This window comes from Arachis hypogaea, chromosome 12 (genome assembly GCF_003086295.3).
Source record: "Arachis hypogaea cultivar Tifrunner chromosome 12, arahy.Tifrunner.gnm2.J5K5, whole genome shotgun sequence".
In the NCBI taxonomy this organism is placed as follows: Eukaryota; Viridiplantae; Streptophyta; class Magnoliopsida; order Fabales; family Fabaceae; genus Arachis; species Arachis hypogaea.
The window spans coordinates 11773666-11798797 of NC_092047.1; the positions used below are offsets into that span (position 1 = coordinate 11773666).

Here is a 25132-nt window from a genome sequence, read left to right on the forward strand (position 1 = left end):
ATAGTTATTACGAAATTTTTTCGGATTTAGAATAAAATTTAAAAATTTGAAAAGAAGTATAATAATAATAAAATATTAAATATAAAGTAGTAAATTTATCTGTAAAAGAGTAGTACTCTTGAATTGAATTTTTTATAAAGAACTTGAGAGAGAGCGAGAGAAGAACGTAAGAGAGAGAAGTACGTAGGAGAGAAAAAATGATAAAAAAGCTATTTTATGAAGTGGGTAAGAAATTAAAAAAAAATTAGTATTTAAAATTTAAATTAATTTTAATTACTAATATGTTTATCTACAAAATAAAAATATATTTTAATTAAAATTTAATTAAGTAATATTATTTGAATTAAAAAACTGATTAAAGACAAAAAATTAATAGACAATTAGCATTTTTTTAATAATTATATCCAATTAATCTTACCGATATACTCATCTCTATTATTTGCTAGCAGTATATTGGTGGCAGTATATTTGTAACTCATATGATCTTATTCAACAATCACAATTTTTTAAAAAGAAAATATACATGTCATAGTTACTATAGCCATATGCTTTTTACAGGTAAAGGCATACACAACAATTTTTATAGTAACATAAGGTCAAAGTTATGCATTAAAATGGTGTTATGTAGAAATAAGAAATATATCTACATGCCATTTTTAACTCGGTTCTTATTAGAACACAAACCACGCACTCCTTCAATATTGTAAAATTATTACAATCTACTTTGTTCTTTCATACATAAAAGTACAGTAATGCTCTCAATAACTTAACCACACACACCTTATATCTTGTATAAAAATCCAAAATATAATTTATTCATAAAACACACTTAGCTTACAGCTTTGTCACTTAAAAGTTAAAAAGGAATCATACACTTCTTCCTGCATAATAATACAGGGGATTTATTTATATCATGCACAACACACCACACTCAAACAGAAATGAATATTTGTTGTTTTGATGGGATCTACTTATATCCTCCTCCTGCATTTGGTGTCCCATAGAATCTAGAAAATAAATTTCACAAAAAATTGTGTTAGATAATATTGACTAAAGTTAAAAAAGTTATAAGATTGAAAAAAGCAACATTCTTTATGATTTGAGTTGAATGATTGTTACCCAAACTTATTATAGTAAGACTTTCCCGTAGCAAAAAGAAATATGTAACTGCGTCAAATTAACTTGTGTTTTTTTCTAGCTAATTGGTTACTTGGCCTAATAATTTTAGTTATCAATTTGTCATAATCATGAGATTGTATCCATAAACAATGAAACCATAACCCTTTCCAACTTTATTTATTTTTTAAAATAAAAAAATCTTACTAACCATCCTTATTTATTCGTCCATTACTCCTTGATTAGACTGCTAGTTTTGCAAGGCTAACTGGTAACAAATGCATGCATTGAAAATAAGCTTCTTTCAGCAAACAACAAATTTCCTGCAAGAATTTGTATACAAGGGCTAGTTAACTCAAAACAAATTAACTGTACTGTTCTTTTTTAAATTCTCAAAAATATTATATAACCGAATATGGAGGAAGCAAATTAAATGACATTTCAAAACAGAAACTTCCTCCATTGTTTTGGTGGAGTGTATAACATGAAAAGTCAGAGAAGATGCAAATTGAGCAGATAGAGAATAACTTACATGTTAAATTATGATTGTACTAATTAACTCATCAATGCTGCTTTATTCGATCGATTCTCAAATTGTTGACTAACTGTAGCGTTTAGACGATTCTTTTTTGAGCAATGAACTCCATCTATCTCCACCTTCCATAATTTACGTACTTCCACGTGACCGTGTGAAAAAGTTTTCATGCTCTCGCATTGACTGATGCAAACTTCAAACCCATACCTAGGGAAATTCAAAGTTGATGAGTTTCCGGTGAAAAAACTTTCAAGTTTTGGCAATTCACTAAGAGTCAGATATTTGAGGTATGAGAATGTGAGATCTTCATGTTGTTTGTTTGCCTCTTGTGTTGCCAAAACTATTGTTTCCAATGACTCACATTTGGAGATCTTCATCTCATTCAAATTTTTCAAGCTTTTGGCAGTTGAGAATGTGAACATGTACTCCAATCTGTTGCATTCAGTAACCTCGACTTCTTCCAAAGATGGGAAATTCAAAGTTGACTTTCCAGTGTAAAAGTTCTCAAGTTTTGGTATTTGGCTAAGAGACAGTTTCTCAAGCTTTTTGAATATGATGACATCATGATCATCATCATGTGGTTGATAATCCACCATTAAACTTTCGAGTGCTTCACAGTTGGATATGTGCAACTCTTCAAGTTGAACAAGACATTTGGTGGTTGAAGAAGTGAACAAATACTTCAAAGATGCACAACCTTCAACTTTGAGCCATGTGAGATTAGAGGAGGCCACCCAGGTGTGCTGTAACCCAATGGATTCAAGCTTGTGCAGATTCCTCAACTCCAATTCTCGAACAAGCAGCTGTGAATGAATAATCTCAGGCTTTTGTAAGGGGAATATCTCTTTGAAAGCACTGTCGGCCACCCCAAGCATTTGAATATTGGGAAGTGGCACCTTCTTTGGGAAGAAATTAAAGGCAGATGCGGCATCTGAGTCATCAATATCATTAAAGCCCTGCAATCTCAGATATTGTATGTTTTCGGGATCCAAATGAAGCATTCCTTTGTCAAGCATCATCACACCTTCCATGTCTATTGATACTCTCTCTAACTGAGGGTTAACAACCTGCTCCATGGGATTCAAAGTTAACAAGAAGGACAACACATCTTTGGCTCATTATGAATGATTTAAAGACATGGATTGGTGCGCGACAGATATATTAAGTTATTAACAAACAAAATAAGAATGAGCTGCTTATTGTGATAAATAAAATGCAGTTTCTTCAAAAGTACATATTCTACGGAGAAATAAGCATATCATATATAAAGCTAACAAGATTAGAAAGTTATAAATATTTTTAAGGCAGGAGCTTTCGTACCTTTGCAGTGGAATCTGTTACAAATTTACAATGAGAAATATCAAATTCTCTTAACTCGGGCAAATTTAGAATTTCCATTCCAGTACAAATGTATGTAAGATTTGGCAAATTGTGCAGAGTCAATATGATTAGGTTAGGGAACATAGCAAGCTCCTTATTTGTTTCTTCATTGTCTGCTTCATTTTTTATAACAATTTCAACCAATTCCTCACAGTTTTTCACATCTATCTTTATCATGTTAGACATGGGTAATGATGCTGGCAACAAGCTTGTGAGGCTTTCACATCTATTCACAACCACTTCCTCCAGACATGGAAAGCTGAGACTACTTCTTTTAGGATTCTTATTCCAAATATGACTTAGAGTTGGCAGATCCTCCAAAGTCAATTTCTTTAAAGGAATATCTATTTGTGTATCTTTGACTTTAAATATGGCCTCAACAGAAATTATGTCTGTATCTTTCACATCAAATATTGTCTCAAAGGAACCACAAGTCCCAACCACCAACTCTTCCAATTTATGAAGGGAATGTAGCATATGCCATGGTAGTAATGCATTTGATAATGAAAATTCAGAGTCTTCCATTCCATGATAAATGTAACTCAGATTTGGCAAATTCCACAGCTTCAGGCAAGACAGCTTGGAGAAGATACTAACCTGTTTATCTGCATCTTCTTCTTTAACTAGTTCATCTCTTGTGACAATTTCAATCAACTTCGCACAATTTTTCACTTCTAACCTCTGTATGTTAACTGATTCTAGGAACAAGGATCTTAAGCTTGCACATTCATCAACAATAACCTCCTCCAATTTTGGAAGACTGAGCTTTCCTTTCCAAACATGGTTTAAAGTTGGAAGTTTCTTCAAAGTCAATTTCTTCAAAGGAATAACAGTAATCATATTTGTATCTTCTTCATTTGTTGGTGCATCTTTCACATCAAATATAGTCTCCAAAGAACCACATTTTCCAACCACCAACTCTTGTAATTTATGAAGGGAAGGTAGCAAATGCGATAGTAGTAATGGACACTCCAAATTTGGCAAATTCCACAGCTTCAGAGAAGATAGCGTGGAGAAGATGCTAACCTGTTTGGCTACATGATCTCCGGCAACAATTTCAACTAACTCTGCACAATTTTTCACTTCTAACCATTGTATGTTACCCTTGTCAACTGATTCTGGAAACACCGATTTTATACTTGCACATTCATCAACAATAACCTGCATTAAATCTGGAAGACTGAGCTTTCCTTCAGGATCCTTATTCCAAACATTCTCTTTGACTTCAAATATGGCCTCAACAGAATTGCATCTGCGCACCTTCAACACTCGTAATGTACTGAGGAAGGGAAGTAAATGAGAAGGTAGTATTGCGGTTGTAAAGAATTCACCACACCCTTCCACCGCTAGACTTTCTAAATTGAAACCAGGAAAGTAGGACTCATCTAGGATATGCATTTTATCAAGCCATAAATCTTTTAGCTTTGGGTGATCGCCAAGATCAAGAGATTCCTGAGTTTTGTTATGTCAGAAAAATAGATAGAATAAAAAGATTAATTAAAACTTTAAAGTAACATTTCAAATTTCTTATCAGAAATAATAACAATAATAGTGAATATAATTAATTACAAAAAAAATAATAAATAGATTCTGAGTTTTTTATTGGAAAGGCGACTAAACGTCTTCTCAAATTTAACGAACAACATATAAATTTCTTTGTCGATAGTTTGAAATTGGTATAAAAAATCTATGTATCACTTGTCTATAAAGATTTAGATATGGTTAACATAATGTATTTTCTAATTATTTGTTTGTCACTTACCACTGTATTCAAATTAAACATTTTATAAATAGATATTTGGAATTTTATATTTACCCACATTGATCATTTTGTCAAAATTATTTTAATTAATTATATCTCTTTTGGCGTGACCATAAAACAATGCTAACAAAAAAAAAAATATACTGCCAATTTTCATTATTTCATTTCTAAAATTTATATCAATATATAATAAAAGGATATATGATCAATTTCTTAACTGGTGAATTTTGTACCACTCTTAGCATATTTAACGTTGTTATTATCAATTAGAGAATAACAATTAACAAGTGATTATTAACAATACATGATTTTTTCAATGCAATACACAAATTTAAACTAAATTATTATTGGTGAATTTTAATGCATTCCAAATAAATAAAATAAAAGTACAATACTTTTTGAATTGTGAATCCTGAATCTTAAATTTTAAACTCAGAATTTAAATCACTGATATAGATAATAATAAATAAAAAAGTTAAAATTTATTTAATTAAAAAAGAGTACAATGCTATACTTTTACTTTATGAGTGTTTAAAAATGAGCCTTACTATTTATTTTATTATCACCAAGTATCTTGTTACTATAAATCTATCTGATTAATCCATTTTATGGTTTCTCTTATTTAATTTCTTTTTGTTTTTTCCATACTATCCCTCTGAGTTGAAATCACAGCAAAATACATTATTCATCAATTAGTTAAATATAACCAAGTGTTTAACTTTCTAAGGAAAATATTTCAAAGTGGCACAAAGTAAAATTTTATTTGGAGAAGGGTCTTTATTTATTACCTTATTATTACTTAGAGACTGCAATACTACAGCGGCATTAAGATCATGGTGGAAGAAACTTGAGTAGTTGCAAGAAACTTGAATCTCTTTAGAAGCGCTCACATTTTCGTGAGAGAAAACTTTCATCTTGGAGCAATCCACTATGTGCAGTTGAACGAGAGAGGGTAGCATCAAAGTGACATTCCCTGAATAAAAGCATTTCAGGTTTCTCAAAGATCGAAGGATTATCCTCCGTAGCTGCTTAAATTCAATAACGTGTTCCGTCGTCTCACTCTGCTGTTCTTCCCCCACGATTTCTTTCAATGAATAACACTTCTCAACTTGCAACTCCTCAAGGTGTAGTAGCATTTTCGCTGTTGAAGATGTGAATAGACGCAGCATTGCATTACATGATTCTATGTGCAGTTCTTTCAGAAAGGAGCAAGATTGTAGCACTATTGTTGTCAATTTTGGACAATCACAAACATGTAATAGACGCAGCTGCTTTGACAAGTATTCTACCCCACCGATGGATTTCAACTCATTTAAGTAGGATAGGTTCAATTCTTTCAAGTTTCCAAGAATCTCCTTATTATTAGCATTATCATGGCAGGGCAATATATTTTTGAGGGTTTCATCACGGTAATAATAGCTTACTGTCAGTCTTTCCAAGTTGGGTGACTTCTCAAATAAATGAAATAATTCAACTGTCACATTTTCCAAGTTGGTTGTCTTCTCAAATAATTCAACTGTCACATTAGAGTTCCTTTTCCCATCATCATCATCAAGAAGGTAAAGTTCATTCAAACTCTCAAGATTTTCGTTATTCAATTTTGACAACCATGTACTTAAAGCTTGAGTGTGTCTCCAATTCAGGGTCATATTTTCCATCTTGGAAATATCCTATGACAGAAACGATTGATAAGTATAAATAACTTTTTGAAACTTAGGATTATAAAAAGTAACAATTAATTATTTTAAAATTGTAAAATTGTTAGCGAATTCACTAACAAGTATCAATTATTTTAGAAGTTATAATTTACAAAATAATTATCATATAGGGTTTAGGTTTACTAAAACTAACTTTTCGTGTATTACTCAAACAAATATTAATATCTTTTTAATCAAATAATCTAAACAATCATTTAAAACAAATTTAATTTGCAGACTTCTTCATTAGAAAACAGAAAAAAAAAACGAAAAAGAAAGTGAAAAACATACAATAATGTTTTTTCACATCAGAAAATATATAAAAAATGAGTATTTATCCAATACTCTTTTCAAATTCAAAAGTGTGTATCTCAAATTACTATTTATTTTTGAAAGTGCAAGTAACGTCGAGAGTATAAATATAAAATGAAAGTTAATCATTAGAATAATGAAACTCACAAGTTGTTATAACGAATTACTTTAGCCTTAGAAGATATTATAACAAATACAAATAACAATATAAATTATTTACCTTTATATTGGTGAAAAGTAGTTGCTTAGCAGTTGAAGTGCTGTTTTGGTTTTCCTCTGGTTGACTCTGAAATAGCTCCAGTTGATCGTTGCAATCATATACCTTTAAGCAATTTAACTCGGGGCATTCCAGAGTGAACTTCTGAGAGCAAAAGCCAGTAAAATTTCGCAAATAACACAATGCCAATGTGGTTAAACAAGGAAACACAAGATGTTCATCAACAGTTCCACCTTCTTCTGCTTCAACAATGTTGGGTAACTCATCACAACTTGTAACATCAAGTTCCTCAAGCTTGTTGAGATCTCTGGCCAAGGCTATAGGAAATAGAGTTCTCAAATCCTCACAGCCATTGACAGTCACTATTTGTAGACTTTTGAAGCTGAGAATTCCTTGTTTTTCCGGGTTCCACACATGTGTCACATATGGAAGCCATTTCAAAGTTAGCTTCTTCAGTTGGAACGATGTTTCCTTGATCTCAGTATCATTCATTTCAAAAATTCCTGTTATGTAGTAGCATCTATCCACTTCCAATTCTGTTAGGTTCTTGAAACATAAAAGAATATTTGATGGAATTGCGTATGGCTTGAACGCACAACCACTCAGCTTCAAAGTTCCCAAATTGTTAAACAATTCTTGTTGAAGGCCTGCTTCTTTGCATGTCCATAGTTGTTGTAGATGAGGATGATCAGAAACACTTAATTTCTCCATGCCTTTGAAAAATATCTGTCATTATTTTAAATTTACAATTATATTTCCTATATTATTCTTTCCCTTTAATTCAGACACAATCTTATTCGAGTCAAATAATTTATTTGAGAACATAACCACCAAGAAAGAAAAGAATGAAATTTAGACAATACCTTTTTGTTGAATATATCTCGTATTGTTTCTTGTAAATTGTTTGTCCAGTACGCTTCCACCTTCTCTTTTTCATGGACAACATATACTTTTCCCAACTTGGGCGGCGGTTTCATGTGTTCTTGTTGGGAGAAACTTTTCAATTCGGGACAAGCACTTACCACAAATTTCTCTAATGATGGAAACTGAAACGCACAACTCTTGGACCTGCAAAAGCTTTCGAGGCGCTTGAGAGACGCAAGTTCAATTGTCGTCAATTGTTTGAAAATGATGTCATCATTGTTTTTATTGTCTTCTTGTCCTTCCTCTGATACAATTTCCGCAAGAGATTCACAATTATTTACCTTCATGGTGTTGAGTTGACCCAAACTTCTAGCAGTTGATGGTGACATTAAATATTTTAATGTTTTACAGTCAACCACTTCAAGCTTTGTCAAGTGAGAGAAAAATACATTAGAAGGTGCTATGGTTTTCAAACTCGGGCAATTTTGAAAAACCAATGTCTCTATCCTTTGAAGAATTGGGTCTCTTTCGAAGCCAATCATCTCAAGATCTGGTAGATCTGTTAACTTCAAGCTTTTCAGCTGTGGGACAACACCTAAGCTTTCAATCTTAGCAAGCCTTTCAAGAGGCACCAATTCTTTAAAAGAAGCATCATTCAAGCATAGATTCTTCATATTAGGATTGCTATAAAGGAAAGAATACAGAATTTTAGTATCATTCAGTCTAGATAAGTGAAGCTCTTCAAGATTGTCCCTTCGATAATCACAGTTAGTCGATGACGTTGCATGTCTTGACTCAATTTGAATTGACTTCAAATTGTTCATTACCTACATGGAATAAATCATCACAGAAAAATTAATTTAGCATGCATAAAGTTAAATATATCAAAATACAAATTCATGCACGTATTCTACGCCATTTTAATTGATGATAATGTAAAAGAGTTTAATTTACAACCACACCCATTAAATCTAATCAATTTTATTTTATTCTAATTTATTTTTCTTCTGCTATTATGAAATAACAATAGAAATAAGAGTTTGAAGGTATTGTTATTACCATTTCAGGAAAGAGGGCAGGCTTTGTTTGTTCATCTATGATTTCTTCTTCTCTGAATGGTTCCAAGTTGTCACATTGTTCAATAGACAAGTTGTTCAGTGCTGAAAATTCTATTCCATAAGCTCCTGGATAGAAACTCCTGAATTTTGGTAGTCTCAAAAATTTGATGGTTGCCAGTTTCAAAAAGTTAAATTTAGTAAGACTGCTGGCATCTTCTTCTTTCTTGGCAACAATTTCCCTCAATTGAGAGCAATCCGAGACCACAAGCTCTTCAAGATTATTTTCAAGTGTTTTGGCCACAGGAGTAGAAAATATGTTTTCCAACCTTTTACAATCTTGAACCCATATCTTATGCAAATTGTTTAACTTAAGTATCTCTTGAAGCTGTTTTTTCTTCATGTTGAACATATGCTCTAATTTTGGAAGTGATTCAAAATGAACATCTTGCAACTTGGATGTTGCATCCTTAGAAGTTCGCTTATTTTCCCAAGCTGCTGGGTCAAATATAGCTTTCATTGACTTACAATTGGTAACGCTTAAGTTGCTTACATGCTGAAATATTCCCACCACATTAGAAGTGAAAACATGGACCAGTTTATGACACTCATCAATGGCTAGGCTCTCGAACTTTTCAAAAGAGTCTTTTGGGAGCTCAAATTCATTATCACATATCCCACTCAAACTCTTCATGCTTTTCACTTTAATACTCTTCAAATTTGGAAAGATGGTAACCTGTTGTGTGGTTCATAATGCAGTAGCAAAAAACTCAAATTAAGTCACATGTCACAAAATTAAACCAACAAAGAGAGATCCCCAAATGTGATTTGGGTTAAGAAATGCTTGCATTGCTATTTGCAAGTTGGCATCACGAACAAAACTAGTAACAGTAACTCATCAAAATCATAATATTGCAATGTTGGGCTTTAATTTAATTTAGACTTGATAAAGTTTTTTTGAAGAAGTAATGGTGTTTTTTTAAAAACATAAATTTTTTATTTTGTATTTGATAAATAGAAAAGATCATGTGTTTGTATTTATAGTTTTTAAAAAATTGAGGTATTTTGAAAACACCTAAGATGGAGTTTTTTAAAATTAGCTTGTTCTTTTTAAAATTTAAAAGTTTAATATAACTTCATATATTATTAACTAATTTTTAAATTTTTAAATTTATTTTTAAAAAATTTCTTACTCCATAAAATATATATGAGTGTCTCAAATGCAAAAAATCTTCTAACATAAAAAGAATTGTAAAATGATAAAACTAAGATTAATTATAATTAAATTTATACAACTATGCTATGTGTATATTAAAATTAGCCGCCAAAATCAGTCATCAATATAAAATATATATTAAAATACAAGTATACATTGAAAATAAATTAAATCATACATATATTTATACAAAAATACATTAGTGATTAATTTTAGTGTATAAATAATATTTTTAAAAATTATAACATGTAAAATATTAATTTAAAAGTGAGTAAATTCTTACTTTTTCATTTTAATTACTGATAAAATTGTGAAAGAATAAAAAAAGAAGAGAGAAAGAATACTATACTTTGTATTTCTTGATTGATTGAATTGAATTGTCGATTGAATTATGAAGATAAAACTAAATATATATAGTGTATTGTCTACGAAAGATAAAAGTAAAGATAAGATAAGAAGATAACATAAAGATAAGATAAGATAATATTATAAAGACTAAAATTGTAATTGAATTTATGTATTCTGTTGAACTGAATTTGTGGGCCACGAGACTTTTTTATTGTTGTCATGGGCTAAGGTGAAAGAGTAGTTTAATAATTACTCACTTCTTCACTTTTAAATAAAAGAGCTTCATTGGTCTCAAATTTCTATTTTATTCTCAAAATGAAAAGCACAGAGTACACAAAAATCTAACATATTGAATTGAATTGAATATGTCCACTAATATAGATAGATCAAGTGGAACGTAGCACAAATTAAAGAAGGTTAAAGCACAAGAGATCATTGATATCAATGATAACGGTGATGGCATGGAGATTACAGAAGAGGAGATAGTTGAATCTCCCACAGCACAAAAAGTATCGTATAATAATTCACTTTTGTCAATCCCTTAAATCAAGAACCAAAGGAGTGATGTGAACCTAAACATGGCTACGGAGGACTCTCCTAATCCGAAAGACCGGTAGTATAAAGAGGAGGAGGAGGATCCATTCTAGAGGAAGATTTGCGGCTTGGGTTTGTATTTCGAATCTTTCTATTGAACATTATAACAAATGTTTCTTATGGCGGGTGAGATTTGCTATTGGGACCATGCTAAAGATAGATTATGCTATTTCTATCCATTTTAGAAGATTTGTTAGAATATGTATTGAAATTAATATATTAGTGCTTGTTTGGGCACTATTATTTTGATAAAAAAAGATTTTTTTTAATAAAAAAGATTTTTTTTTTATTTCTTAGCGTGTTTGGTAAATTTCTAGTAGTAAAAGTAAAAGCACTAGAAAAAAAAAAGATCTTTTTTGAGAAGCTGTAATTTACATTTTTTTTAAAAGATCTTTTTTTCTTAAGAAAAGATGTTTTTCATGTAATAAATAAACAAAAAAGTACTTTTATATTATTATCCCCAAATATAGATAAAAAGATCTTTTTACATGAGATATCCAAACATAAAATTACTTTTACTTTTTCATAAAATCTTTTAAAAAAAAATAACTCAAAAAAAGATCTTTTCTTAGAAACTCATCCAAACAAACCCTAAATTGTTGCCAAGAATATTTGCCAGATGTTCCTTTTATCCCCAAAGATGTGTTTTCTTCACTTAGTCATTCTAAGCTTGTTGTCTTCAATGCCAACACTTCTATTGAGAAAATCAGAGAATCGTTGTTTAGCATGAGGGTCCTTAAAGCCCCAAGTAAAAATGGTATCCAAGCAGATTTCTATCAAAGTAAGTAGGAAAGAGAAGAGGCTGACCTCTGCAATTTGATTAAAAGTATTTTTGTGACTCCCCAAAAAGTAGAAGAGATCAATGAAATTCTTATTACTCTTATCTCGAAAATAGAACCAGTTGCCTCCTTAAAGGAAATGCGGCCGATTAGTCTTTTAAAAATTTCTTACAAGATTATTACGAAAATCTTGTCTAAAAGACTAAGGAAGGTGATCGAAAAGTTAATAGTGCCTAATCAGTGCAGCTTTGTTCCAGGCCATCATAGTGTGGATAATATTATCATATCCCAAGAGTCACAAAAAAAAATATATCCTAAGAGGTCATTCACTCAATGAGAAGTAAGAAAGGAAAAAAAGAATGGATGTCGATCAAGATTGATCTTGAAAAGCGTATGATAAACTGAAATGGAGTTTTATCAAAGACACTTTCGAGGATATTAGCCTTCCCTAACACTGTATCCATCTAGTCTATACTGGTACCACTACTGCAAGGATGAGGATCTTGTGGAATGGAAAAACTTTGGATGAATTTTCTCTCTCTAGAGGCATTTGTCAATGAGACCCTATCTCTCCCTATATTTTTGTGCTATGCATAGAGCGGCTATCTCAACTTATTAATATGGCTATTGAACACAACCTTTGGAAACCGATTCGCTTAAGCAGTGGTGGTCCTAACCTCTCTCACTTTTGCTTTGCCGATGACCTTATCCTTTTCTCCGAGGTTAGTATGGAACAAGATGAGGTGATAAGCAAGGTGTTAAAAGCTTTTTGTGCTAGTTCTAGGCAACGAGTCAATAATGAAAAGACCAGAATCTATTTTTCTAATAATGTGTGTCATCATAATATTCGTACCAAGATTAGTAAAGCCTTTCAGTTCGCTGAAACGAAAAATTTGGAGAATATTTTAGGGTTCCTCTTTCAAGGTTAACAAGGATACTTATTAGGGGATCATTGACACCATAAACTCAAGGCTCAACAATTAGAAAGCCTCCTCTTTGTCCTTAACAGGAAGAACTACTCTAATGAGATCTATCATTTCTACTATTCTTAGTTATACTATGCAAACTGCTTCTTTGCCGATATCTACTTGTAATATTATTGATCAAAAATGCAAAAACTTTATACAAGATACTTCAGAGTAGTAAAAGAAAATGCATCTCCTAATGGAAAAAGGTGTTAAGACCGAAGGTGGCTGGTGGCTTGGGAAATTCAACATGCTGGTTCTCTTAATCGAGCTTTTATGATGAAGATCGGTTGGGACTAGTAGAAAAGAAAGATAACTTGTGGGTTAGAGTTCTGAGAGCCAAGTACAGATGTAAAAATAACATTATCCCAGACGTCAGAAAGAAAATGAATGAGTCTAATATTTGGAAAGGAGTTTCTGCAGCTTGCAATGATATGGAAAGGAACTCCATGTGGCGTATCGGCAATGGCGAAAAGATCAACTTTTTGAAAAATAAGTGGGTTCCTAAAGTTGGAAAGTTGAAAAAGCATGCCATCCACCTCTAAACTCTAGTGATTTGAATGTATCTCTAAATTATTTTTTATCCATTTCACATGAATGGGATGGAGATAGTCTAAGAAGCTGGTTATTGCTAGCTGAGTTGGTTGACCAAATTTTGTGCATCTCCCTCCGTCTCCCTGGAATAACTCAGGTAGGAATGGTATGATCATTCTTCTGATGGTAGTTTCACTTTGAAGATTGCGTACAACTTGCTAGAAGAAGCTTTTACTGCCCTGAGCTGGTTTGGAATTAGAAGGACCCAAAAAAGGATTAGATCATTTATGTGGCTAGCAAGTCAGAATGCCATCCTTTTTAATATAGAAAGACGTAGAAGACATATGACCACCTTAACAAAATATCCAAAATGCGGCTAGGATAAGGAGACAACTCTCCATATTCTTAGGGATTGTCCCTGTACAACTGTGATTTGGCAAGCATTGATCCTTTCAAGTAAGAATACTAATTTCTTCACTCACAACCTTAAGGATTGTTTTATTAGCTATTTCTCTGCTAAGGATCAATGATCCTATTTGTTTGGAGTTTTGACTTGTCTCTAGCACTTTCGTAATAAACTGGTCTTTGAAGGTAAAAGCACTGCCCTAGCATCCACTAGGGGTGAGTACGGGTCGATTTGGTTTGGGTTTATGGTAAAATTAGAACTAAACTGATCAAAATATAATTGGTTCGGTTTTATTCGGATTTGTATTTTTTTGTACATGTACCCGAACCAAACCAAACTGATTAAGAACGGATTGGTTCGGTTCGGGTAATTGGGTACCCGATAACTTTGAAATTCATAAAAGAAAAAACCAAATTTTTATCTTAAAAATTCAACAAGTACAATAAACATGTAACATCAATAGAAATAATCCAAACATATTAAACACCAAATACATTAAAAACTAAACTCATTAAAATCCAAACATATTAACAATGAATAATCATTGTCTAATGGAAAAGCCATATATTTTTTTATTTTTTTATTTAATTAATATATGATCGAGTTCGCGGATTGGTTCGGATTCCGCACCTCCAAAACCGATACCCGAACCAATTACTAACAAAAGTCATCGATTTGGTTCGAATTGAACCCGATTACCCGTTAATTTCAGAACCAATTTAATTAGTTCGATTCAAATTCGAACGGGTAATCGGGTACCTGCTACCCGTACTCACCCCTAGCATCCACCATTACTATTATAAAAGCTAGGATCAATGAGATTCTTAATTGTATGAAGCTGAGTATTCCTCATCTCAAGACTAATTCAAAGTCAGAATCACTCATTAAGTGAATATCTCCACAAGAGAATTATATTAAGTTGAATGTTGATGTATCATGCTATGGCAGTAACAATAATACATCATGTGAAAGTATTTTTCGGGACCAACCTAAAAGATTCATCAAAGTCTTCTCCTATAATATTGAGAATTACTCCATAATTTATGCTGAAAAGCTTGAGATATGGGGATTATCCAAGGATTTAAGATTGTTGTGGCAAATGAGATCCAAAACCTTGTTCTTGATGAGTTTGACTCTCTAGTGGCGATTAACCTTATCAAAAATGGATGCGTTTTCTTACACCCCTATTACTTGCTCCTTGAAGATGTCAAAGTAAACATTCCAACTCAAAAAAAAAAAAAAAAAAAAAAATTCAAAGTAGAATAGACTTCAAGAAAAGTTTTTAAAAACAACTTGAATTGATTGGCAAGCATCAATATTCTATGTGTCATATAATTTTCATTAATAGTAAGAGTGACTCTATAAAATAAGAGTTAATAGTGAATAAAATTTTCATCTTATCTTTAATTCACTATGAGAAAGATAGAAACTTTGACCGTTATTAAAATTTATTATTTTGATAGAATATTATTTACGGTTACAAATTGTAAAAAAAAGATATTGTTGCCAATTAATAATTGTGTCAAAAAGAATATTCAAATGTATTTTTGGAGATCACTAATTATAAAAAGGTATTTAGTAGTCTTGACGGCTAAAATTCTAAAAAAAAAAGTATTCACTTGATTTTTACCATCAATAATAATAATAATAATAATAATAATAATAATAATAATAATAATAATATTGTCAAAAAAAACTTTTACTTTAACAATTAATATGTCCGCGTGAAAAGTACTTTTGAATATATATACATATCCATTGTTCACATTGTTTAGTATTCACATTGTTTTCATACTTTTCCATACATATACAATTATTGAACATTAAAAATACCAAATGCCTTTTTTAAAATAATTATTAGTAGTCCAAAATATATTTAAATACTTTCTTAAACAATTATTATTTGTCAAAAAATAAATACTACTACTCTAAAATAATTGTTTCTTCTACACTAACAACAGTCAAGAATGCACAATTTTGTTGTAATAATGATATATGAATCTTATTCATTTGTTGTTATGAAATAAAAATATATGGAATGGCCAAATTACGTACATACCTTCTTTTCACTTTCAGTACCATTGCTGTTCTCTTTGAGAAGAATAAGCCTCATTTTGTCACACTCGCTGACAGATAGGCTTTGGAGAGTCTTCATATTTATAGCCATAGACAATGTTAACAAACTTTTTAAATTACCACAACCATTCACTTCCAAGTGTACCAATTTTCCAAAAGGAGGATTTTTGCCATTCCATATTTGGTGGATTTGGATAGAGGACAACTCCAATCTCTCTAATTTTGAGAATTCAACCTATGAAGAAGCACAAATAATAATAACTATTAATTTATGTCAAATGAGAAAAAAAACCATCATGTGTAAATGTTGACTAACTAAAATTTAAAATGTAAAAGAAAAATAAATTTGTTCTATAGTTCTGAACTGACCTGCTCATCGAACAATACTTTTTGTTGCGCTGTAGATGAAATGGAACAGAATCCATGAAACTCAGGTAATGATTTTAATGTCAAAGTGCGTAATTCTTGAAACTTAAGAGGCTTCGACGTGTTAGAATCTTGTGTATCTTCCGCAAAGACAATCTCCTTTAGAGAGTTACATTCTAAAATTTCAATTGTTTGAAGAGCAACCAAATGCTTGACCATAGACATTACAAAGACATTCTTTAATAAACCCAAAAGCTTAATCTTGACAACTTTTAGTTTACAAAATGAGGAGGATGAAAATGACACACGAGAGCATAGTTGCTCCATGTTATCGAGCTTGTAGAGGTGCAATGTCTCCAGTTTCGGAAAAGCATTCTCGGGATGCTTCCTCTCCTGTGGGTTGATCAAATATCGAATGCTACAAGTACTCACAATAGACAAAGTCTTAAGACATGGAAACCCTTTCAAATTCAGTGCATAAAAGATATCTTGGACACCGTTGAGTTCTTCCAGCAACAAATTCTCAACTCTTTCAAACAACATTTTGATCCCTTTCTGAGAATGAATGCCAATCTTTTTCTCCAGTATCGCCAAATACCTCAACAGTTGATATTTCTCCGGAATCTTGAAATCTGGCTCCAAATGTGTACTTGACGAGCCAATTACAATTTTATAGCTATGCAGCTTATCAAAGAACAAGTTTTCTGGCAAATGGGCAACACTTGGGATTTGTAAGTCAACATTTGTTATTTGATTTAGATGTCCCAACTCCGAAAGACTAGCATTTTTGTTTTCACTTTCCTCTCTGTTATCCACCCTCCATTCAACCAAAGTGTTTCTCATGTACAACTCCTCCAAATTAGTCAAGCTAGATATTACACCAGCTTGAATTGATTTTAGTTGGGAGCAATTACTTAAGTCAAGAATTTGCAGCTTTGACAAACCCTTCAATTTAGTAGGCAAGCTTTTAATATCAGATCCAGAAAAGCTTAGAATTCTTAGATTCTTCATGAACGTGCCAATACTGTTGCATAATTCCTCATCTAGATTAATGCATTGCTCCAAACAAAGCTTTCGGAGTTTTGTTAGGCATTTCATTGATGAAGACATTTTGGAGAGATCAATGCCAAGCAGAACCAACACTCTAAGTTCTTTCATTTCTCGGAAGAAGTCATTTGGTATTTCGAAATGTTGATGATTATTGTGAAAATGAAAGACTTTTAGTTTAGGACATTTTAAACTTTTAGGAAACTCCTCAGTGTTGACATCACAATGATGTAAGAAAACAGAAGTGTACCTTTCAAGTTTATCATCATCAGGCCATTCATCTAGCTTTCTTTTTGCCAGCACGAACACATTATTCTCTGATGCTATCAACAAAGCTGCATTGCGAACAAGATTTTGCATAGTGAAACGATCATTTGAGTAACTGTCAGACAACAAACCTGACTCTTTTAAATGGATAAGCAACATTTGCACTTGATCTCTGGCTTCCTTTGCTGTATAGACACCTTCAAGAAAACCCAAACCAATGCATAGTCTCACTAAGTCTGAGACCAATGCATCTTGACCCATACAAGCACAAAGCAAGAAGATAAGCTTGAGCTCCTCATTTGCTAGAAGCTCATAACTCAACTTTGTAGAATACTCAGGTGTTCCTGCAAGCTTTTGTCTTTCAAGTGTGTTAAGGGTCTCCTCCCAAACTGAGCGGCTTTGATTTTTCAATGCCTTTGCAGTTGTAACTATTGACATGGGCAACCCGTGACACTTCTTGGCAATGTCAATGGCTAGCCGTTCAAGATCAGAATTTTTCTCATCTGTTATTCCTACCTATTTTGCACAAAAAGAATATAAGTATTGAATACAATATCATATGATATATAATCACAACAATTTTATGAGAAAAGAAAATTGTCTAGTACTTTAACAAGTTTAAAGTAACAATATATTGGATTTTGATAATACATATACTACAAATAAAATATGCGGTCTAATTACCATGCAAATAGGGGCTGAAAATATTTGAAATCAAAGGAGCAAACAAAGTGTATATGTGTAGGCTACTGTGCAACATACAAAATGCAATTTAAATTGGAAAAGTATAGGTAGACAGTGAAAATACTAAATAATGTGAACAATGAATATATCAGATGTTCATTTCATTAGGTGTGCGGATGGTTATTCTAATATTAAGATTTAGATGAGTAATTTGGAGGTGTAGTGTGTTTTGATTTGATTGGTGGTTGTTCATGTTGTTGAAAAAAGTTATTGGTTATGTTGAGTTAAGAAATTAACTAAATTAATTAATAATGACAAACATGAATTTATTGGGCAAATTAACTAATTAGTTTTAATTATTTTGGTTAAAGTGATGCAGACCAAAAATTCAATATTCAGCTGCAGTCCAAAATTGAATAATAACAAAAACAAAGCTGGCGGGCTACAAACCAATAAAAGCCCAAAGAAAACAAAGCAAGGAACCAACGGGCTGAACTTGTTTCAAACCCGATCCAAGCCCGTATCCATCACTCCAAGTTGATCTCACTAAACTTCTCATACAAGATTGAAGTCTTCACTCTCTCTTATTGCTTCGGTCAGCAACAAGACACAAGAAAGAGAGCTTCGTCCTTCCTACTCATTTCAACAGAGAAGAAAGAAAGAGAAAGCTTATTCAGAAAGCAAATGTCTAATCACCCACATCAATCCATATTAAACTAAGTCAGAAATTAAAAGGTGATTTATTTCCATTTGCATGCAACTTACTTTCTTCACTTCATCTCAAATCTTCTGCTTTACCATTTTTGGATAAATGGAAAAAGTGTTCTCTGATCTACATTGCTGTGAATCTATGGTCAAAAGTATGTCTTGGGGACCAAGTTAGTTTTCAATGGCTGAAATAGGATTTTACCATTGGAAACATTTGTTTATGATGATCTAAGGCTTTCGGTCAAGCAAAAAGGGATCTATTCCAGCATTCCATTTTTGGAGGTAAATGGAAGAAAGTGAAAGGATAGGTTGGTGTAGCACACAGCTCGAGGAGTGGACTCAGAGGAGAGCAACCAAGCAACATGCAAGGAGATAAAAGAAGATTTTTTGTTCATTCAGAGGCAAGGAGAGAAAACCAGTGTTCTTGAGGTGTATGTTCTGAGAAAAGGTCTTTGAAGAAGTTCATCTAACTGGACAGTGCTTCCTATGCATTCCGCCAGTATGAAGAACTGAATCTGAGATTTGCTAATCTGGTTTTTCACATAGCAAAGAGGTTGTTAATGAAGTCAATCTCCTTCATGTTTTACAGATTGTGATGTACTTTTCTATGTTTATCTTTCTGTAATTTCTTGTGAGAAAAGGCATTGTGAGAAAGCTCAAGTAAAAGCCATGAGTGGAAAAAGGTTGAGTGAAACACTTGAGAGAAAAGGCTAGAGTTATTTCAGATTTCTTTAGGTATGTTTATGTCTTGTATCTTGTACCTGTGAGGTATCCCTTTCTTAGTTGGGTTAGCACTAAGAGTGAAGAGTTAGGTATTAGCATAGCCAATATCAAGTTAGGGTAGAACTTGAGTGTGAAATTGGTGTATGTAATACTTTTAACTATAGTAAAAATTCCTCCATTGTTGTGGAGGAGACTGGACGTAGGTTGCATAGCACAAGGCAACCGAACAGGATACATGCTGGTGTTAGCTTTTCTCTTCTCTACTATGTTCTATTTTCTAATATTCATGAGACAAAAATAAATTGTCTCATAAATTTCTGCTGCTGAGTACAAACAGAATCAGAATTGAAAGTTTGTTTAAAAAGGGTCATAACAGCAACTTAAAAGGAAGGCATAGATTCAAACCCCCTTCTCTAAGCCTACCACAACCTTCAATTGGTATCAGGAGCTAAGGTCTCAAGAATCAAGCTTAACCGCTTGGAGTAAAGATCCAATGGCAAACAACTTGGGCACAACCACAGTTGCCTACACCCTCACTGAAGGCTAGTCAAACAACTGGCCACTTTTCTTCAACGGGAAGAACTATGCCTACTGGAAAGAAAGGATAAGGATCTTCATCCAATCCATTGACTACAACATATGGAAGATTATTGTGAGCGGTCCCAAGATCCCAACAAAAACAAGTGCTGATGGAGTGGTGACTCCAAAAGAAGAAGCTGAGTGGAATGAAGACGACAAGAAGAAGATGGAGCTGAATGCCAAAGCCATCAACCTTCTTCACTGTGCTATCAGTTTTGAAGAGTACCGAAAGGTGTCTAGATGCAAGACAGCCAAAGAAATCTGGAAAAAACTCCAGGTTACACACGAAGGTACTAAACAAGTCAAAGAAACGAGGATTGATATGCTGCGAAAAGAGTACGAGATGTTTAACATGAAGGATGGAGAAAGCATTGATGAAGCGTTTGAGAGATTCTCAATCATAATCAACAACCTTGATGCTATGGGTACAAACTATGCAGAACAAATCTTGGTGAGAAAACTCCTTAGAAGCCTCACAAAAGAATGGAAAACCACTGCCACTGTCCTAACCGAGAGCAACAACCTAAGCCCCATAACCTATGATGAGCTGAGAGAAAAACTTCTTGCCTATGAAACCACACACATAAACACAGACTCAAAGAAAAAGAGAATAGCCCTCAAGTCAAAAATAGAACCAAAAGAGAGTGAGTCTAATGATGGTATTTCAGATGATGAGCTTATGTTTTTTGCTAGGAGATTTAGAAGGATGATGAAGAACAAGGGCAAATACAAGGGTTCAATCTCAAAGGAACACAAGATGGACTTGAGCAAAGTTACGTGTCATCATTGCAAGGAGGCTGGACACTTCAAGCTAAACTGTCCAAAGCTCAAAAAGGATGACAAAGGAAAGAAGGAAAGGAAGAGAGTGCTCATGGCAGCTTGGGAGGATCTCGAGAACGACTCCAATGAGGAAGAAGAATCTGAAGGTGAAGACAAAGACTGTTTCATGGCTGGAAACAATAATTTTGATGAGGTAAATTACTTTGATTTGTCTATGGAAGATTTACATGCTATTATTGATGATCTCACCTTGAACACCTCAAAACTGCTTAACAAATACAATGAGTGCAGATCTGAAAAAGATGTGTTAAGAGGTGAAAATAATTTTTTAAAAGAAAAAGTGAAGCAAACAGAATGTGCATTGGACATTATTGAAGAAAACACATTTCTAAAATCTGAACTTGAAAAGTTAAAAGGAAAGCACATTGTGGATCCTTCTCATGAGTTAATTGCTAAAAATAAAAGATTAAATGACATGATTAAAAGACTGAATGGTGACTTAGCAAAATTTGCTCAAAGTTCTAGTAACTTGGACAAATTGCTTGCAAGCCAAAGACCATTATTTGAAAAATCTGGTTTATGTTACATAGCCAAGGAAGATGCAGTTTCCAATGTTTCCTCTATAAAGTTTGTGGCTTCTTCATCAAATACCAAATCCATACCAAACAAATCTGGTATTGGATATGTTCCAACATTTGAAGAAAAATTTGATGAAGTATACACAAGTGAAACTGAGCCTTCACCAAGAACCGAACCGAGTCCAAACAGCCCAGGTTTGGGATACATTTCGAAAAATGAGGTTGCTTTCAAGAAACCACCATTTTACAACAAAACCTCATATTCGAAAAGTCCAAATGTTCAAAAAAATTCTGGTGAAAATATTTTTGCAAAGAGGAATAATTTTAATAAAAATCAGTTTGTCAAAAGAAATGCATCTCTTCTAAAAACCAGAAAATTTCAATCCTTTAATCATTTCAAGCAAAATAACTCACCTCAATTTCAGCGACACACATCAGAAAATCATTGTGTTAATTGTAAAAAATTTGGTCACTCATATGCACAATGTTTCATTGAAAAGAGAGTTGTGGGAAACCAAATTTATAATGTTGTTTGTGATTTCAATGCACTTGGGCAACCAAGATGGATTAACTTCAAAGGATCAAAATTAATTTGGATACCTAAGGCTACTTGAAACTCTTCATGCAGATTTGCCTAGCATCCAAGAACAAAAAGGACATGTGGTACATGGATAGTGGATGCTCAAGGCACATGACTGGAAGGTCAACTTACTTCATCAAACTAAACAAGTATGATGGAGATTTTGTGACCTTTGGAGATGATGGTAAAGGTAAAATTATTGCTGTTGGAAAAGTAGGTAATGAACAATCTACTTTCATTGATGATGTACTTTTGGTATGTGGTTTGAAGCACAATCTTTTGAGTATAAGTCAGCTGTGTGATTTAAGATATTTAGTGACTTTCAAAAGACTTGAATACTGTTTTGTTAATGAGAAAACAAATGAAGTACTTTTTGTTGCCAAGCGTTTTAATAATGTGTATGGACTTACTCTTGATGAACTAAAGGATCAAAACGTAGCTTGTTTTCATTCTAAAGAATCTGAAAAGTGGTTATGGCACAAGAGATTGGGCCATGCAAGTATGTTTCAAATAAACAAACTTGTGAAGAAAGAATTTGTAAGAGGTCTTCCATTGATAAAATTTGACAAAGACATCAATTGTGATGCTTTCCAAATGAGAAAAAAAACTAAAAGTTCCTTTAAACCAAAGGAAGACATCTCCACTAAAAGACCACTTGAATTGCTACACATTGATTTATTTGGTCCAACAAGAACTCAAAGCCTAGGTGGTAAACATTATAGTTTAGTGATTATGGATGACTATACTAGGTTTGGTTGGGTTTTATTTCTTGCACACAAAAATGAAGCCTTTTCGGTCTTTGAACCTTTTTTCAAGAAAATTCAAAATGAAAAGGATTTAAAAATCTCTTCTATAAGAAGTGATCATGGAACTGAATTTGAAAACAATTTATTTGAATCCTTTTGTGAGGAATTTGGAATATCTCACAACTTCTCTTGTCCAAGAGCACCACAACAAAATGGTGTGGTAGAAAGAAGAAATAGAAGCATACAAAAAATGACAAGAGCTATGCTTTGTGAGAGTAATGTTCCAAAATTCCTTTGGGCTGAAGCGGTTAACACAGCTTGTCACATTTTGAATAGAACAATCATAAGAAAATTTTTTAAGAAAACTCCTTATGAACTTTGGAAAGGTTACCCACCAAACTTAGACTACTTGCACATCTTTGGATGCAAATGTTTTGTTTTAAATAACAAGGATAATTTGGGTAAATTTGATCCAAAGGCGTATGAGTGTTTGTTTGTAGGATATTCCACAACTAGTAAAGCATATAGAGTTTATCATCATGATGCTAGGATTATTGAGGAATCCATACATGTTACATTTTGTGATACTAACTTGGTGCAAAGTATTTTGGAAGATTGTGATGCAGAAAATCAAGCTCAAAAGGATGATGAAACTGTGCAAAATCAAGAAAATGGAAATTCTGTTCAAACTGAACCAGAAACTACAGTAGCTGAAAATTCAAGAGACAATTCCATTTTGTCTCATGAATCTGAAGGAAATCCTGAAGCCAGCAGCACCCAGAATCCTTTGGTGACTGAAACTGCCTCCAAGTCCACCAGACATCGTGAATGGAGATTCTTGAAGAATTATCCTGAGGAATTTGTCATTGGAGATGTCTCTCATGGAGTTAGAACTCGGTCCTCAACAAGAAAAGAAAATGAAGGAACAAACATTGCCCTTCTCTCACAAATGGAGCCTCAAAATGTCAAAGAAGCCCTTAGTGACCCTTCTTGGGTTAAAGCAATGGAGGATGAGCTTCTTGAGTTTGAGAAGAATCAAGTGTGGACTTTGGTTCCAAGGCCAAGTGGAAAGAAAGTGACCGGCACCAAGTGGATATTTCGGAACAAGTTAGGAGAAGATGGAAGCATTCAAGAAACAAGGGAAGGCTGGTGGCACAAGGATATGACCAAGAAGAAAGAATAGACTTTGATGAATCCTTTGCCTCTGTTGCCCGAATGGAAGCAATAAGACTTCTCTTAGCTTATGCTGCATTTTATGGTTTTAAATTATATCAAATGGATGTGAAATGTGCATTTTTGAATGGTGTGATAGATAGAGAAGTGTATGTGGAGCAACCACCTGATTTTGAAAATAAAGAGCATTCTAATCATGTTTTCGAACTATCTAAAGCTCTCTATGGTTTAAGACAAGCTCCTAGAGCTTGGTATGAGAGACTTAGCTCTTTTCTTTTGAAAAATAGTTTTCAAAGAGGCACCACAGACACAACTCTATTCATCAAGAATTCTAATGATTCTTTTATTCTAGTCCAAATATATGTTGATGACATTATTTTTGGATCAGCCAATGAATCCCTTTGTTCTAAATTTGGAAAACTCATGACAAGTGAATTTGACATGAGTATGATGGGTGAACTTAATTTTTTCCTTGGGCTACAAACTAAACAAACTGAAAATGGTATTTTCATTCATCAAGAGAAGTATGCCAAGGAATTGGTTAAGAAATTTGGTATGAAAAATGCCAAACCCATGGGGACTCCCATGTACCCTAATTCAAAATTAGATAAGGGAGAAACTGAGAAAGATGTAGATGAGACTAGGTATAGAGGAATGATTGGTTCTCTTATGTACTTAACTTCCTCTAGATCCGATATTGTGCAAAGTGTTGGATTGTGTTCAAGGTTCCAATCCAAACCTAAAGAGTCACATCTTTCTGCAGTTAAGAGGATCATTAGATATGTTCATGGCACATCTAACTTTGATCTTTGGTATCCTAAGATTGATGATTTTTCTGCAGTTGATTATTGTGATGCAGATTTTGCTGGTGATAGAGTTGATAGAAGGAGCACTTCGGGCTTATGCTGCTTCCTTGGAAGGTCCTTGAATGTTTGGTCAAGTAAGAAGCAGCCAACAGTGGCTTTATCCACTGCAGAGGCTGAGTATATAGCTGCTTCTTCTTGCTGTTCTCAGCTTATGTGGTTAAAAACACAGTTTGCCGATT

At 33.1% G+C, this 25132-nt stretch overlaps 1 protein-coding gene across 2 annotated transcripts in view; it reads right to left on the reverse strand.

Annotated features, from left to right (window-relative positions):
* Positions 1-605: 605 nt before the first annotated feature.
* LOC112726855 (uncharacterized) overlaps positions 606-25132 on the reverse strand; it is a 38972-nt gene continuing 14445 nt past the window's right edge. For both annotated transcript variants that reach the window (XM_025776400.3, XM_029290578.2), the window contains 10 exons: positions 16226-18052; positions 15840-16091; positions 8943-9674; positions 7883-8710; positions 7023-7745; positions 5582-6463; positions 2972-4483; positions 1649-2718; positions 1328-1439; positions 606-1007 (listed from right to left, as the gene is read on the reverse strand). In XM_025776400.3, the coding sequence (XP_025632185.1) occupies positions 1672-2718; positions 2972-4483; positions 5582-6463; positions 7023-7745; positions 7883-8710; positions 8943-9674; positions 15840-16091; positions 16226-18052 (7803 nt within the window). In that variant the 3' untranslated portion in view covers positions 606-1007; positions 1328-1439; positions 1649-1671. The remainder of the gene's footprint in view (positions 1008-1327; positions 1440-1648; positions 2719-2971; positions 4484-5581; positions 6464-7022; positions 7746-7882; positions 8711-8942; positions 9675-15839; positions 16092-16225; positions 18053-25132) is intronic.